The sequence below is a fragment of the Canis lupus genome, chromosome 9 (genome assembly GCF_048164855.1).
Source record: "Canis lupus baileyi chromosome 9, mCanLup2.hap1, whole genome shotgun sequence".
Lineage (NCBI taxonomy): Eukaryota > Metazoa > Chordata > Mammalia > Carnivora > Canidae > Canis > Canis lupus.
In genome coordinates, this window is record NC_132846.1 from 64,492,509 (window position 1) to 64,507,135 (window position 14,627).

Here is a 14,627-nt window from a genome sequence, read left to right on the forward strand (position 1 = left end):
CCTGGGAGATTTAAATGACCATATAAGACAACAATGAGGTTAACCTCATCCCCACCCCCAGGCCCCCTCCCCAGCCAACCACGCGGGAGGCAGATACGAAGCAAGGTGACATTCTTCACCCGGGAGGATGTGAGAAGGGGTCAGCAGCAGGTCCCTGGATGAAAGGGGTTTAAAGGGGTTTAGCGTCCGGCCGGCCAGGCTGGGTCCCAACGGGGATGGACAAGAGGTTCTTGGAGGTTGTGGGGGGACAGGGGAGCATAGCTGGGAAGCCAAACCAGGTCTGTACTCCCACCTCCACCTGGCTGGGTCCTCGTCAGAGGGGCCTGCAGTCCCAGAGGCAGGAACTGTAACAGTTCAGAAGTTAGAGCACAAGGCCGTCACGGCCAGAACGAGGAATCAGGATGACACGGGTTCAAATCTGAACTCTGGCACTTTCTGGCCACGTGACATCAGACAGGTTGAACTTTTCTGGGCTTTAGTTCCCTGCATGGCCCAGGGTAGGAAGACTGAAGAGGCTGGAGCCAGTGAGCTTAGCTGGGGTCTGGGCACAGGGGTGCGCAGCGCGTGTCCACCATTGACTGGATCGTTGTTTTGCTTCTGTGACCCTGTTTCCCACCCCCTTGGGCTGTGGTAAGGATGGGAGGGGGTGAAAAGAGGTGTGGTGGTCACTCTACGTATCAGACTGATGAGGGTGGCCGTGCAGATGGGACCACACTTCTGGCAGCTCGGGCCCTGGTGCCTTGGACACCCCTGCGGGCCTGCTGTCCTGGTGTCCTGTGCCCCTCCTGCCCTGTGGAATGGAGGAGGACATTGCTACTGGGGACCAGCGCCCTGGCGCTGCTTGGAGGGGCCAGAACCTGCAGGTTTTGTGGCTATGCTCAGCGAGGCCGAGTCGTGGGGAAGGGCTGAGTGGGCAGAGAGCAGGAAAGAACACCGACTGCTTTGCTTCAGCCACCTGGGGGCAGGGGGACCGCCAGGTCACCATCCTTGGCATCGTGTCCTTGCCTTCCTCTGTCCCCCTCTCCGTCCCCTGCCGCTAGCCACCGCCTCCTGAGCACCATGAGCCTGAACATGCCCTGCATGGGCTCATTTATTAGTCCTCTGGAGTGGGTGCCGGTGTCCCTGCCCTCTATAGATGGGGGACACTGAGGCCCCACGAGGTGGGTGGCCACGCTGGGCTCACATGGAGCTGCAGCTGGGAAGGGAGCAGAGCAGAGCACACTCTTGTCGGTCTGCAGAGCTCCTGATGCTGTCCCCTCCTCCACGGGCCTGGGGTCCTCCTGCCTCCTGGTCCTCTTTCTGGCTTATCGAAGGCCTCCTCTCCGGCAGGCCCTGCACCTGTGAACAGGCCCCTGCCCTGCTTTGTGCCTCAGTTTCTCCCTTTGCAGGGCGAGGAGATAGGACGGGGGGGGAGGGTTTCATCACTGCTGCTGTCACCGTGGAGCCTTTGTTGAAATGAGCTCACGCGAGAACTTTGCGTGTCAAACAGATTTAAGAGACCACATCCTGGGAAGGGGGTGCAAAGCCTGGCCCCAGTGAGGCCCCACTCCTCCACCCGGAAAGGGGAGCATGCTCAGGGTGGTGGAAGGCAGCCTGGGGCCAGGCTCAGCTCGCAGTCCCCACCCCGTGGTCTCGACAAAGCTCTGGGTCTCAGTCCTCACAGGACCCTGGGGTCCCGGCCGCCCACACCATGGCCCATGTGTGTGGCCTCCTGTCACTTACTCTTTTTAGGATATTACTAGCAAGGTGATAAACACCGATAAAAGCCCACCCCACTACCCTAAAACCAGGACTATCTCTGAGGGTAAAATAACAACAGCAAGACCAGGCCAGTGAGGCTGGTAGGGGTGGCAGCCAAGGTGCGGGGATGTCCCTCCCGACTGTGCAGGGCATCGCCTCACTTGCATGCTGCCCAGCAGCTGGATGGAGGCAGGGGTTGTATTGTTCCGGCTTCCCAGAGGTGGAAGCAGACACCGAATTGCCCTATGCTAGCGCCTGAGATGCAAATCAGTAGGACACTTTGGTTGATCCCCAAGATGTCTGAGGCCAACAGCCAGCCATAGGGCCACCAGGGAAGGGGGGAAGAGAACAGGAGCTCCCCTGAGAGCCCTGCAGTTGGTGGTGAACTTGGCATTAGGGGCAGCCAGGGCGGGTGCCCAGAGCAGCCCTAGTGCCGAGCCTGGGCCTGGAGGGGGAGCTAGTCCGGTCCAGGCTGCAGACCCCACTTCCCCTCATCCCCCCAGCCCGAGCAGGGGATTCCCAGCAGAGAAAACCACCACGGCTGAGTCATCAGAGGTGAGAAGAACCTGGCAGGATGTGGGCACAGGTCATGCCCTGGAAGAGGCCCAGGTAGGGCCCTTGTCCTTCATGTGGGCAGGCAGATCGAGGGGGTCAGGGGTGCATCACCGTCACCCAGCTCCCCACAGCCCTGTCCTGGAGTCCCGCTGGCCCCTACTTCAGATGTGGGTCAGGCTCGGTGAACGTGGGGAGTCCCCTCATTTCTCAGTGAGCTGCTGGCCCCTGGAAGGACAGACATTACATGGGGCTGGACCTGGCCGAAGATGGGAGGCAAGCGGGTCTCTCTCTCTCTCTTTTTCTTTTTTAAATATTTTATTTATTTATTTATGAGAGACACAGAGGGAGAAGCAGGCTCCCTGTTGGGAGCTCAATGCAGGACTCGATCCCAGGACCCCGGGATCATGCCCTGAGCCCAAGGCAGACGCTCCACCACTGAGCCCCCCAGGCGTCCCAAGCAAGCCTCTTAATGGGGGATGAGAGCTAAGGGACACGAGTCTACCTCACGCTCGCCACCCTCTATTTGTCCTCTCCTCCGGTCCTCACACTAAGCCTATGTCAATACGGGTGACAGAGGACAGTGCCCGCCACGCAGCAGGCGCTGGATACATTCAAATAAATGAAACAGAACAAACAAAAGCCTTCGAAAGGGTAACATCCCAGCTGGTAATCTTGGTGTTGTGGGGTGCCGTGGCAGGACGTCAAATTCCAGGAGAAGCAGCCCCCAGCCCTCCTGGGTAAAGAGAGGGAGAGCTCACATGGTCTAGCCACCTCCACCCCCATTCCCACCGGTCTCTGAAATCAGCCTCCTACCCACGGGCCAATCCATTCTTTCTGGGGCAGCCAGAGAGGAGTCCCATGTAGAGGAGAACGTGAATTCCAAACTGCAGCAACTTCTGCTTCCCACCCATTGCCGAGATTTGTTGAGTGCTTGCTCTGTGTCCAGCCTTGTGACACGGGCACATGGCACAAAGCATCTCATTTCCTCCTCTGTGAGTCCACTTAGTGAAGGAGAGTTAATCCGGCTCCCTTTTGCAGAAGAGAAAACTGAGGCTCAGAGGTTTGCTTCCTCTAGCTCGCGTAGCGAACTCCTGTTCATCCTGCAAAGCCCACCTGCTCCACTAAGCGAGTCGATCCTCTCTGTGTCCCTCTGAAACTGAAGGCAGGCCTCCCTGCTGCGCCCTTCCTGCTGGGTCATTATGTACATCTGGGACCCCGTTAGACTGCAAATTTGGGGAGGGGAGGGGTGAGGCCTGGTTCACATCCAGGTTATGAGAAGGCAGTGGGCACATCGGAAGAGCACGCTAGGTATGGGTGGCTTAATGTGAATTATTTGCAGCTGTGCACTCACCAACCCAAACAAGTTCCTACTTTGTGCTTTCTTCCTTTGTCTTCTTAGTTATATAACTTTAAAAAAATTCAGAAGTTTAAAGACTGGGAAGACCCAGCTTCCTGGGCCCACTCTGGCTGGTCCATCAACGTACCCTTGGGCTCCCTGTTTCATGACTGCAAAACCCTACTTCTCCTTGGGATGGGAAGCTGGGTCTGCCTTTCAGGGAGCCCTCAGTGTGAGGCCAAGCCTTGTTTCATCCCTTACATTGTGGTAGGAGAGAAGCAAATTGGAAGAAATGGCTTTAAAAGGGCACGTTCTGTTTTCTCCGGGTCGCTGATGGGGCTTTCATTTCTAGGATCCCCAAGGCTTGGTTGACCTTTATGTCCACAGCTGCCATTTTGGTCACGAGATGATAACAATAAGTTGTATTTGTAGAGCATTTTATTGGTTTCAAAAATGCATCTCTTTGCCTAAAAACATTTCTCGGGCACCTACAATGATCCAGGCTCTTTGCCAAGCACTGAGGTTGCAAAAGTGAGCAACATGTGCTCTCTGTCCCCGAAGAGGTCATATAGTATAGTTGGGGACAGTCTCAGGAGGCCAGATAATGCCTCCCTTAGAGTGGCATGAAGGCTTGCCCACGAAACAGGCGGTCATGAGGTGGGCATTCCGGGGGCTCAGGGAGGAGGTGGGGGGAGGCCGATTCAAGCCGTGGGAGGTGAGGAAGGCGCCAACATTTTACTTGCTTTGCAGAACAACACTGCAAGCTGGGCTAGGCAAGGTTTCATCGTGGAGATAAGCCTGCGGTGCTCAGCAAGGCTCAGTAACTTGCCGAGGTCACACAGCCAGTAGGTGACAGTGGAAGGATTCGAACCTCCAAGCCCACTTCTCTTTCCACTCTACTCTGCTGCCTCTTCATTCACTTTATTCACTCATTATTCGCTCACAGACAGCGATTTGATGATGTCTGTGGGGGGCGAGTGCTGTGTGCTAGACAGGAGGCTTCACAGGAAGGAAGATGGGTGAGGCCCTGTCCTCATGGTTAGAACAAATACATAGAAACTTCAAGTAGCAGTCAGGGTGATGAAGGAAACGTCGAGAGCAAGGAAGGGGGCGACCTGCGTGACCTGGGAGGGTGCTCAGGCGGGATTTGCTGAGGAGGTGGTTTTCAATCCGCGACAGTGCTGGGGACATGTGTGATGTCGTGTTCCTAAACCTTGCTCCGGGTCTCTGGATGGAAACAAAGGATCCTACTGGGTCCTGTACTTTCTGAAAGGCCGTGACTGGGAATGTGAGCACGAGCTGGAGTGTCTCTTGTCCCCGGGGACCCTGAAGGTCTGTGGGTACGAGGAGGCTGCAATGAGACCCAAACCCCACTTCAAAGTGGAGGAGGATGGAGAAGAGGCATTTGCAGTATGGGCAGAGCTGGGTACGTGCCTGAACCTGGCTCTGTTCCTGGCCCTGCTGAGTTAGCGGGTGTGTAAGACGGGTACAGAATGTCCTCGTGGGACGCCTGGGTGGCTCAGTGGTTGAGCATCTGCCTTTAGCTCAGGGCATGATCCCGGGGTCCTGGGATCGAGTCCTGCATCGGGCTCCCCACAAGGAGCCTGCTTCTCCCTCTGCCGGTGTCTCTGTCTCTCTCTCTGTGTCTCTCGTGAATAAATAAACAAAAGCTAAAAAACAAAAATGTCCTCGTTTCGTGGCTTCTGTAAGGATTAACTGAATGGCTGTGTGCTGGCCACATGGGAAACACTCAGGGTGCATCTGGGGGAGGAAGGATTGGCTTCCCCAGCAGGACCCAAGCCCTTCTTCCAGAGACAGAAGGGAAGGACTGAATCTGGGAGGTTTTAGCTCCCATCCACTGTGAGCGGATGCAGGCTGAACCCTGTCCCCTACATTACTTGTGCTTGGAATTTAGGTGAGGATTGCATGACCCTGGGTAAGTCATTTCCCTTCTCTGTGAGCCTTTTTCTCAGGAGGCTGGATCAGCGTTTGTGTCCCATGGTGGGTCTCTGCTTCCTTACCCACCGGAGGAAGGAGGAGATCAGGACCCGGACCCCATGAGCCAACTCAGTGCTAACGTTTTTGAGTGTCCCCAGAACTCCGCAGAAAGCTCCCACACTAAGGAGAAGGCTGCAGATGCCCCGGGGGTGGGGGGATGCCCTTCTTTCTATCTGATCCCCTCCTGAGAAAGAGGAACTTGTGGTCTGGCGTGGGCTGAACCAGCCGGAACAGGAACCAGGGCCTCCCAGAGCACCGGCCACGAAGAGTCCTTGCTCTGAGTCCTCGCTTCTGTTTCTCAGGCTGGGTTCCAGAATGGGACCCCCTTGGGGCCAACTCCATAATCTGGATTCTTCCTACTTCCTCCAGCCGCCCGAGGAGGCCGCCTGCCTTCCCCTTTAGAAGGGGCTCCTCAGGGATGCCTCGGTGGCTCAGTGGTTGAGCATCTGCCTTCGACTCATGTTATGATCCTGGGGCCCTGGGATCGAGTCCTGTATCGGGCTCCCCATGGGGAGCCTGCTTCTCCCTCTGCCTGTGTCTCTGCCTCTCTCTGTGTGTGTCTCATGAATAAATAAATAAAATCTTAAAAAAAAAATAAAAGGAAGGGGCTCCTCAGTGTGGGGCATTCCAGATATTTGCCTCATCTGCCTGGCAGAGGAGGTCGAGCCTTAGTGACAGCCAAAGTCACTTGGGGAGCGCCTGGTGGTTATCATCAGGGGACAGGGCTGGGATGCACCACCACCCACTTCATCCCTGCCAGCTGGGACTGGACATTGGAGATGGTCTATCTCTTGTTGCCAGGAAAGCTTAAGAGACTTGCCCAAGGCCTCAAAGCAATCAGCTGGCTGCTGGAGACAATGAGATTTTTTTTTTTTTTTTTTTAAGCAGCCCCCAGTGCCCAACCAAGAGCTGGAACTCACAACCCCAAGAACCTCACACTCCGCTGGCTGAGTCAGCCAGGTACCCCTGGAGACAATGAGATTTGAGGCATGTTCCATGGCCACACAACACCATCATTTCAGCAATGCCCACCCCTTAGCCCACCCACCCCCACATACATACCTGACTTGGACTTAGCGCTGAACAAAAGCATTTTTAAATTTATATATTTCCTTTCTAAGAGCACGTTAAGATCCAATGCATAATGGCCTCTCTGGCTTCCACCTCCTACAAAGGAGGTACCCTCTGGATCTGTGCTGTCTAGTGTGGTAGCCACTGGCCACGTGTGGCTAGAGAGCCGTTGGGATGCACCTAGTCTGAATTGAGATGTTCTGCGAGTGCAAGATACACACTGGCTTCCAAAGACTTGATTTGACAAAAAGAACATAAAATCCTCATTCATAATTTTTATATTGATGACACGCGGAAAATGAGAATAGTTGAGACCTAAATTACTTTCACCTGTTGGTCTTTACTTTTTAGTGTGGCTGTTAGGATATTCAAACTTGCACATATGGAACTCCAGGTATGGCTCGCATCCTATCTTTAGGGGCGCAACACAGGGCTGCCCTAGGTGGTCCTGCCACTGGGAGGATGAGGTCATGCTGAGACAGGGGAGCCAGAGCAAGGAGGTAGGGTGGCTTGCCTGGGCAGATGTCACCTGCTTCTCAGACATGTTTTCCCAGGGAGGCTGCTAGATAGGATTGAGAGCTCTGCTTGGACTCAGAACATCAGCTCCACCGCATTCGAACATAAAGCCAGTGGTACAAAGCAAAGCCGTGGGCGATGCAACCCGATTGTTTCCATCTCTGCAACACCATCTACTAGCTGTGCGATTTGGGACTAGCTCCTAGCCCTGAGCTTTTGTTTCCTTGTCTACAAAATGGGAATATAGCATAGAGGTTCCTGGAAGGTCTTCGAGAGGGTTAAACAAGATGAAGCGAGTAGAGCACCTACCGCGGTGTTTGGCCCACCAAAGCTCAGATGGTTTGGATAAGAAATGTAAGTCATTAAGGTGTAAACATGCACCCTTACAGACCAGGAGACTCTGGTCTTGGATGAGCAGTGTTCAGGATCTACATCTCACAGGTGTCCTAGCTGGCCTCTCCTTGCTCACCTGGTCCATGGGTAGAAATGGGCAGGTTGGCGGTTGACACATGTGGACGCAGTGGCCTCAGCTGTGGTCGGGCCCCAAGTCTTGTCAGCCAGGCTCTGCTCAATGGCCATCTGGACCAGCTCATCCTCGCTCAGGCTGCTATACAGGCTGTATTCCTCATGCCCAATGGCACGCTGCCTGCCCCGAGCACTGATCTCTGTGGTCATCCTCTTCTGCCTCCCACCTCGGCCACCAGAAGAGGCACTCCGTGGGGGTGGGAGGGTGGGGGGCGAGGAAGCGGCAAATCAGAAGGCCCTGCGAGGAGACCAAAACCATCTTGGTCACTGACAGTTTTGTAAGGGAGTTAGGTTTACCATCAGGGAAGGCTGTGCTTTCCTCTGGCAAGCTCACAATCAATTTTTATCCATTCATTTTTGTCATTTGATCCATCCAAATACCTATTTATCTACACATCTATCCATCCACTCATCTACTCATCAATCCATACTCATCTCTCTCACCCTCCATCCAGTTATTCACCCATCTGTCCGTTTAATCATTCTCCCTTGTGTCCATCTGTCTACCCATCCACTCAATCACCCATCCACATTTGTCCATTTATCCAATGACCTGATCATCCATCCATCCAACCCCTGATCTATCTGCCCATTTACCTGTCCATTTATCCATCCACCCTCCCATCCATCCACTCATACCTCTAACCACCCAACTAACCATCTGCTCATCCACCATTCCTTTTGCCATTCCAGATAGCTTGTCTACACATGTGTTCACGCTTCATTAACTGAGAGATTACCTACTGAACACCTACTATGCGTCAGGCACTCCTCTAAACACTGGTGATACAATAATGATGCCAAAGGACAAAAATCCCATGTCTTCGTGGCGCTTACACAACAATGCTTACATTCCTTTCTCCAGTTATCCAGCAACGTCCTATTCTAGCGTTTCTCCTCATCTCTGTGCTGTGCTAGGGCTAAGAATGTTAGAGATAAATCAGACACGAGCCAGCCGCTTCAGTTTGCACGATCTACTTAAAATCAATTGTTAAAGTAATTTGCCATGTTAATAATGCCAAAGACTCCCTTCTTTAAAAAAAATTTGCCTCAGGGAGAAATGAACTTTGGTTGAATCCGCTGATTTTAGGAAATGAGGTAAACTCAACTAAGCCTGGTTTTTGTTTTGACTGGCTGACACGCACTGTGACTGTAGGTCAATGGTTCTTAGCCCTAGCAGGACATTAGAACCACATGAGGCCATTAAAAAAATACCCAAAATACCAGTGCTATAATTTGGTTTGTTTGGCAAATTTTCACTCCCCATTCCTTGGAGGCAGGGTATCCTCCACTCCCTTTCCTGTTGAGATTGGGCTTAGCCATGTGACTTTCTCTGGCCAGTGAAGGTTGGGGGCACGATAAAGCAGCCCCCTGATATGTGCTTGTGCAGTGAGGCTTGCTCTTCTGCATCGCCAGGAGAAGAGCTCCCCACTGGAACCACTGGGCCTCAGAGTGAACCGACCTGGGGCAGCCTGAGCCCAACCTGCACAGAGGAGCCCCACCTGGCAGACCGTGCAAGCTGAAGCCTACGTCAGCACCCCCACAGTGACCCGCAGACCCAAATCATGACAATAAATGCTTATTTGGGGGTGCTTTGCTACACAGTACCCTTGTGGCTCTAGTTAACCTGTGCCCAAAACGCTAGGCCAGGCACTTCACAGAGGATACCCAAATGGCCGACAACCAAATGTGAGGATGCTTGACTTTTTAACCGTTTAAGAGGACACTCCAATTAAGATCCCAATATGACACCACTGTGTGTCCACTCAACAGATTGGTTCAAGTGGAGGGGCACCTGCGTGGCTCAGCCAGCTGAGCGTCTGACTCCGATTTCGGCTCAGGTCATGGTCTCGGGATCCTGAGATCGAGCCCCAAGTCTGGCTCCTGGCTGGGCGTAGAGCCTGCTTGAGATTCTCTCTCACCCTCTCCTTCTGACCCTGCCTCCATTTGTACTTGCTCTCGGGGGGGAAAAAAAGAAAAAAAAAAAAAAAAAGAATGGCTCAAGTGGAAAAGACAAGGAATAGCAAGTGTTGGGGAGGATGTGAAACAACTGGAAGACTCACTACCACTGGTAGGAATGTCAAATGGTACAACCACCTTGGAAAATCGATGGCATTTGCTAGAGCTGAAGAAACACTTCCCGTGACCCTAAAGTTCCACTCAACCCCGTGGCCAAGAGAACCATGTACATGTATTCACCATAAGATGAGTTCAAAAATATTTCATAGCAGTGCTATTCATAATAAAACCACGTGGAAACTACCCACATGTCTATCAACATTTGAATGGATTCCTACATTGTGGTATAGTCACATGACAGATAGTATGCACCAGGGAAACAGACAAACCAGCACTGCTCACAGGATGCATCTCACACACCAGAGTGAGCAAAAGAAGGCGGGTAATAAGGAGCATACACACATGATTCAATTCATATAAAGTTCCAGAACAGGCAGGTGAAGCTAAGGGGGTAGGAGTCAGACCTTAGGTGGTTGCTAACTGGGAGGGGACATGAGGGAGACTTCTGGGGAGCCAGTCATGCTGTATTTCTTGATCTAAGTGGTTACATGATTGGTTGGCTCCCTTTGTAAGGTTGCTCCCAAATCATACATGGTTAGGTATGATTTGTACACTCCTCCACGAGCGCTTTATACTGCAATAACACACCTATTTAAGAAGTAGGAGCGCCTGGCTGGCTCAGTCAGTAGAGCAAGTGACTCTTGATCTCGGGGTTGTGAGTTCAAGCCCCACATTCAGTGTGGAGCCTACTTAGAGATAATAATTTAAAAATTAAAAATAATAATTAAAAACTACATAAAATAGATTCTAAAGGGCATTGGTGCTTGGACCCGCTCTCAGACCAATGAAGTCAGAGTCTCTGGGAGTGTGGCCCAGCCTACTACAGCTCTTTGAAAAGCTCCGCAGGTGCCTGGAAACCACCACTTTGAGGAGGATCAATCATAAAGCAGGAGTAGAGGTGGGACACCTGTTGTGTGGGGATGGGGCAAGGGGCAGGACCTGACACCTGGCTAAGTTCTTGGTGGATACTCTTTTAATTCTGGTAACAGCCCTAAGAGCGGCAACTCTTGCTCCATAAGGCACCAGCCGAGTTATTATTAAGCAGATCTGGGCTTTCCAAACACGGCCAGAGGAGGCTGCAGGTCTGAAGACAGCGGATCAGCAGCATGGGGTGTCTGGGACTGGTGATTCTGTGCCCTGCCTGTGCCCAGGCTGGCTCAGGCCTGAACTTCCTCCTGCCCCCCTCAGCGGAGGCCTCCATGCGATGTCCCAGCCCCATCCAACCTCCGTCCCCTCTGTGCCCCACACCGCAGACCTTACCAAGCCCCTCCTCTGCCTGCGCCCATTGTCTGGACCCGCCGGCCCTTTGAATCTGGTTCTCACTCTCGCTTCACCCTCTGCCCCAGCACACCTGATCTTCCAGGTAAGGCGAAGACACACCTTTCCCCCAACCCACCTGGAGCTCCCACCTCAGTGCCCTTGCTTGTCCTATGCCAGCCTGTCTCCTTCCTTTCGACACTCTCAGAATCCCTTCTCATTCCCCAATGCCCAGAGCAAGTTCATCCTCTTCCAGAACATCTTCCAAGAAGTGTTCTGCTGCTACAACTTCTCCCTCTGGGCTGTGGTCAGTAGTTCATATGTGCACTTGACCCTGGGTCCTCTTCCTAAGGCGTAGGGAGGCGAACGCCTGGTTAAAGTTTACCGCACGCCCTGGATCCCCCACCCAACAGCCAAAGACAGTGGAACCTGGCTTTGTTCAGGCAAGACTGTGTCCTCTCCCATGGACGAATCATGATTGTTCCAAACCCATTGGAACAATCTCACCCCTTTGGTCAGTGACTAGTTTAGGGTGGTTATATAACCTAGTTTTGTCCAAAAGGCACATAAAGAAAATTCTGCTGGGGCCTCCTAGAAACAACTGTCCTTTTCCTAATAAAAGAGAACAGTGAAGAAAATAAGTCCTTGCCTACGCCCCTGCTTTGTACTTGGAGGACTTGATGCTTGGCGCAGAGGAACAGTGCTGGTACAATGAGTCTGACAGAGTGAATGGTAGGTCCTCGGAGTCTTTCACGGTATTGTTGATCTGCTGAACCAGAGCTGGTCCACTGACCCTGGCCTGCTTGTTAGGCAGAGACTGAAGATCCTTCTGGTTTAAGCCAGTATTAGTTGGGTTTTCTGACATATGTGGTCAAAATCATCTTAACACATGATTCTCAGGTCTGGTCAAGAATCTTGAGAGCATATCATGTCTATCAGAAGTGCTGGTGTCCAGTGCCTGGCCTGGCATTATGGTGCCCCCATCTGAGTACATCTGTTCCAGGCCAGGGGGTGGGGGGCAAAAGGGGAAGAGCACTGGAGAGAGGCAGAGACCTGGGTTATAGTGTCCACGTTGATGCTAGAGTGCTGTGTGACCTTGGTCAAGTCCATACCCCTCTCTGGGCCTCAGTTGTCCCATTGCAAAAAGAGATTTGGGGTTTCCAAGTGCTCTTCTAGTTCTTTAGCTTCTGTAACTCAGTGAGACATTTGGTTTATCTTTGTGCTATAAAACCTCAAACTCTCTGTTCCCGAGGGCCCTATAGCCACCCTAACAGGTCTACCACATGCAGAGAACTTAGCGTTAGTCATGGGAGAATAAGGAACCAGGTGGGAGTAGAAGGATCTCAGATCTAGGTGTCAGGAGCCCAAGGTCTAGTTTCAATTTGCAACTTACTAGCTACGTGACCTAGGTTAAATCTTTTCCCCTTATTGGGCCTTAGTTCCTTTATCAGTAAAAATGGGAATGAGACAACCCACATGACCAGGTTGCAGAAGCCATATGTGCCCTGAGGCAGTGGCTGGGTAGGAGGTAAAGCAAGCATTTGACAGGAACCCCTCCTGCCCCTCACCCCCAGGAAGCCATTGGCCCTGCAGGCTGGCATGGGCTGATCAGGGGCATAAGGACAGCACTGGCTACCTTGCCCCTTCCCTGACCAGATGCCTGTGGGAGGTAACAGTCAATCTCCTACAATTCCAGACTCAGCAGGCCCTGCCCCACGGGTCTGAGGGCATCCAGAGACTTTCCTGCTTGTCAGTCATTTCATGGCACGGCCCTGACAACAGCTCTAGAAGGTAGGATTGTTTTCTGTTGAATTGACATTAATTCTTCTACACCTCCGCTCCTTCTGAGAGGACCTGATGCCCCTATGTGATTGCTCCCATTTTACAGAGGAGGCAGTTAGGGTTCGAGGAGGGGAAGGGAAAGGTTTGCACATGGACAGAGAGCTGGAAAGCTGGGATTTGGAACCCCAGGGCTCCTTCTGGGAATTCCAGGAAAACAATCCAAGCAACTGGCCCACACCTGGGCTCTGAGCGGGCAGGGGTACCATTGCCATCCTCAGCCAGCCCGGCCACCTGGCCTTCACCTGTGCACTGAGTCCCCATTGAGTCCTACCCAGAGGAAGGTGCACACAGACAGGTGAGGGAGGGAGATGACCTTAGAGAGACCTTGAGGGAGAGGGTCTCTGCCTTGGAGAGGGCGAATTATCCCTCCCTGCTGTGAGACCAGGCATCTCTTGCTTTTCCCACTGAGATCCTCGGCCACTGAGGGTGAGGGTCCTTGGGTGAGTTGTGAATCTTTAGCTCCCACATGTGCAAAATGGAGACACCAGTAAGTAGAATCAAGGACTCAGGTGTGCCCAGGGTGAGCTCCAGGTCCGACCAGTTGTATGTGATACGAGGGGCCTCCCCATCACTGGGCCAGTACACTCACAGGCGGGCACACCTGCCAGGGACACAGGGGCCCAACTCTTGTGGAGGTGGCTGGGGCTGTCTGGTCACAGCCCAAGGGGCAGTTCTAAAGCAGCCTGTGGGGTCAGCTTGACCAAGTTCAAGTCCCAGCTTTGCGGGTTATTCACTCTGTGATCTGGAGAATCTCAGATTGTCCATCTATGAAATGGACATAGTGAGGTTGCCTTTGTCATGTCAGAGGGAGGGGCGGTATCCTGGGCGATGCCCTGTCCTTCCTTTGGCCTCAGTTCCCTCCTCTGCACGCTCTGCACGCTGCCCAGCTTGATTTCTGAGGCCTCTGCCTGGGGCTGGGCCACCTTCTAGGCCAGAGTCCTGGAGAGAGGCCAGCAGTCCCTAGGGACCCTTTAGGAGGCTGAATGGGATAAAAAAGAAAAATAGTCCTTTCCCAGAGAAAGCAGGAGGCCGGTGGCTGTGCCCAGGCAAGCGGGGGGCCTGCAGAGGGAGCAGAGTTCAAGGGCAGCCAGTCCAAGGCCCGCTTGGAATGGGGAGACCAGGGCCACCCCTAGGGCCTCTGGGGGCTCCACCCTTACCTCCTTTGCAGTGTCCCAAGCATTGACTCCAGTGAATCGTCCCCCCAGGGGGCCTCTGTAAAATGGGACAACAGTGACTGTGACAGTTCCTTGAGTTAGCTCGGGCGAAGCACACAGAGCAGTACTGGGTCTATCCAGAGTCAATGCTCCTTTAAGCTGGGCCTCAGTTTCTACATCTGTGAAATGGCCATAGGAAACATGGGCCCTTTGAGGGCTGTGCCGAGGATTAGCACTGGAAAAGTGGTCCTTCCTCCCCCCTATTGCCTGGTTCCTTCCCTCCCCACGAGTCCTGGCCAGCTGACAGCCAGGGTCTGCCTGGAAGACGGCAGTGGGGCCAGGCTCCTGTGCATGGATGGGGTGGGGTCTCTAGGGCTCTCTGGGGGCTGTAGGGGGACGAGTGGCTCCCAGAATGTCTTATGGGAAAACTGATGGTGGGGGCATGGCTGGGAGGGCATGGAGGAGGCAAGGAGGAGAAGTGACGGCCATCCTCCGGCACACCGGGCTCCCCCTTAGCCAGGGACCTGGGTCGAGACAGTGAGCCTGGACGAGCC

The 14,627-nt window shown here is 53.3% G+C and overlaps 1 protein-coding gene across 3 annotated transcripts in view; it reads right to left on the reverse strand.

Moving 5' to 3' along the window:
* Nucleotides 1-14,627, reverse strand: part of ASB2 (ankyrin repeat and SOCS box containing 2) — a 43,964-nt gene that overhangs the window by 23,316 nt on the left and 6,021 nt on the right. For all 3 annotated transcript variants that reach the window (XM_072839760.1, XM_072839757.1, XM_072839759.1), the window contains one exon: nt 7,686-7,979. In XM_072839760.1, the coding sequence (XP_072695861.1) occupies nt 7,686-7,891 (206 nt within the window). In that variant the 5' untranslated portion in view covers nt 7,892-7,979. The remainder of the gene's footprint in view (nt 1-7,685; nt 7,980-14,627) is intronic.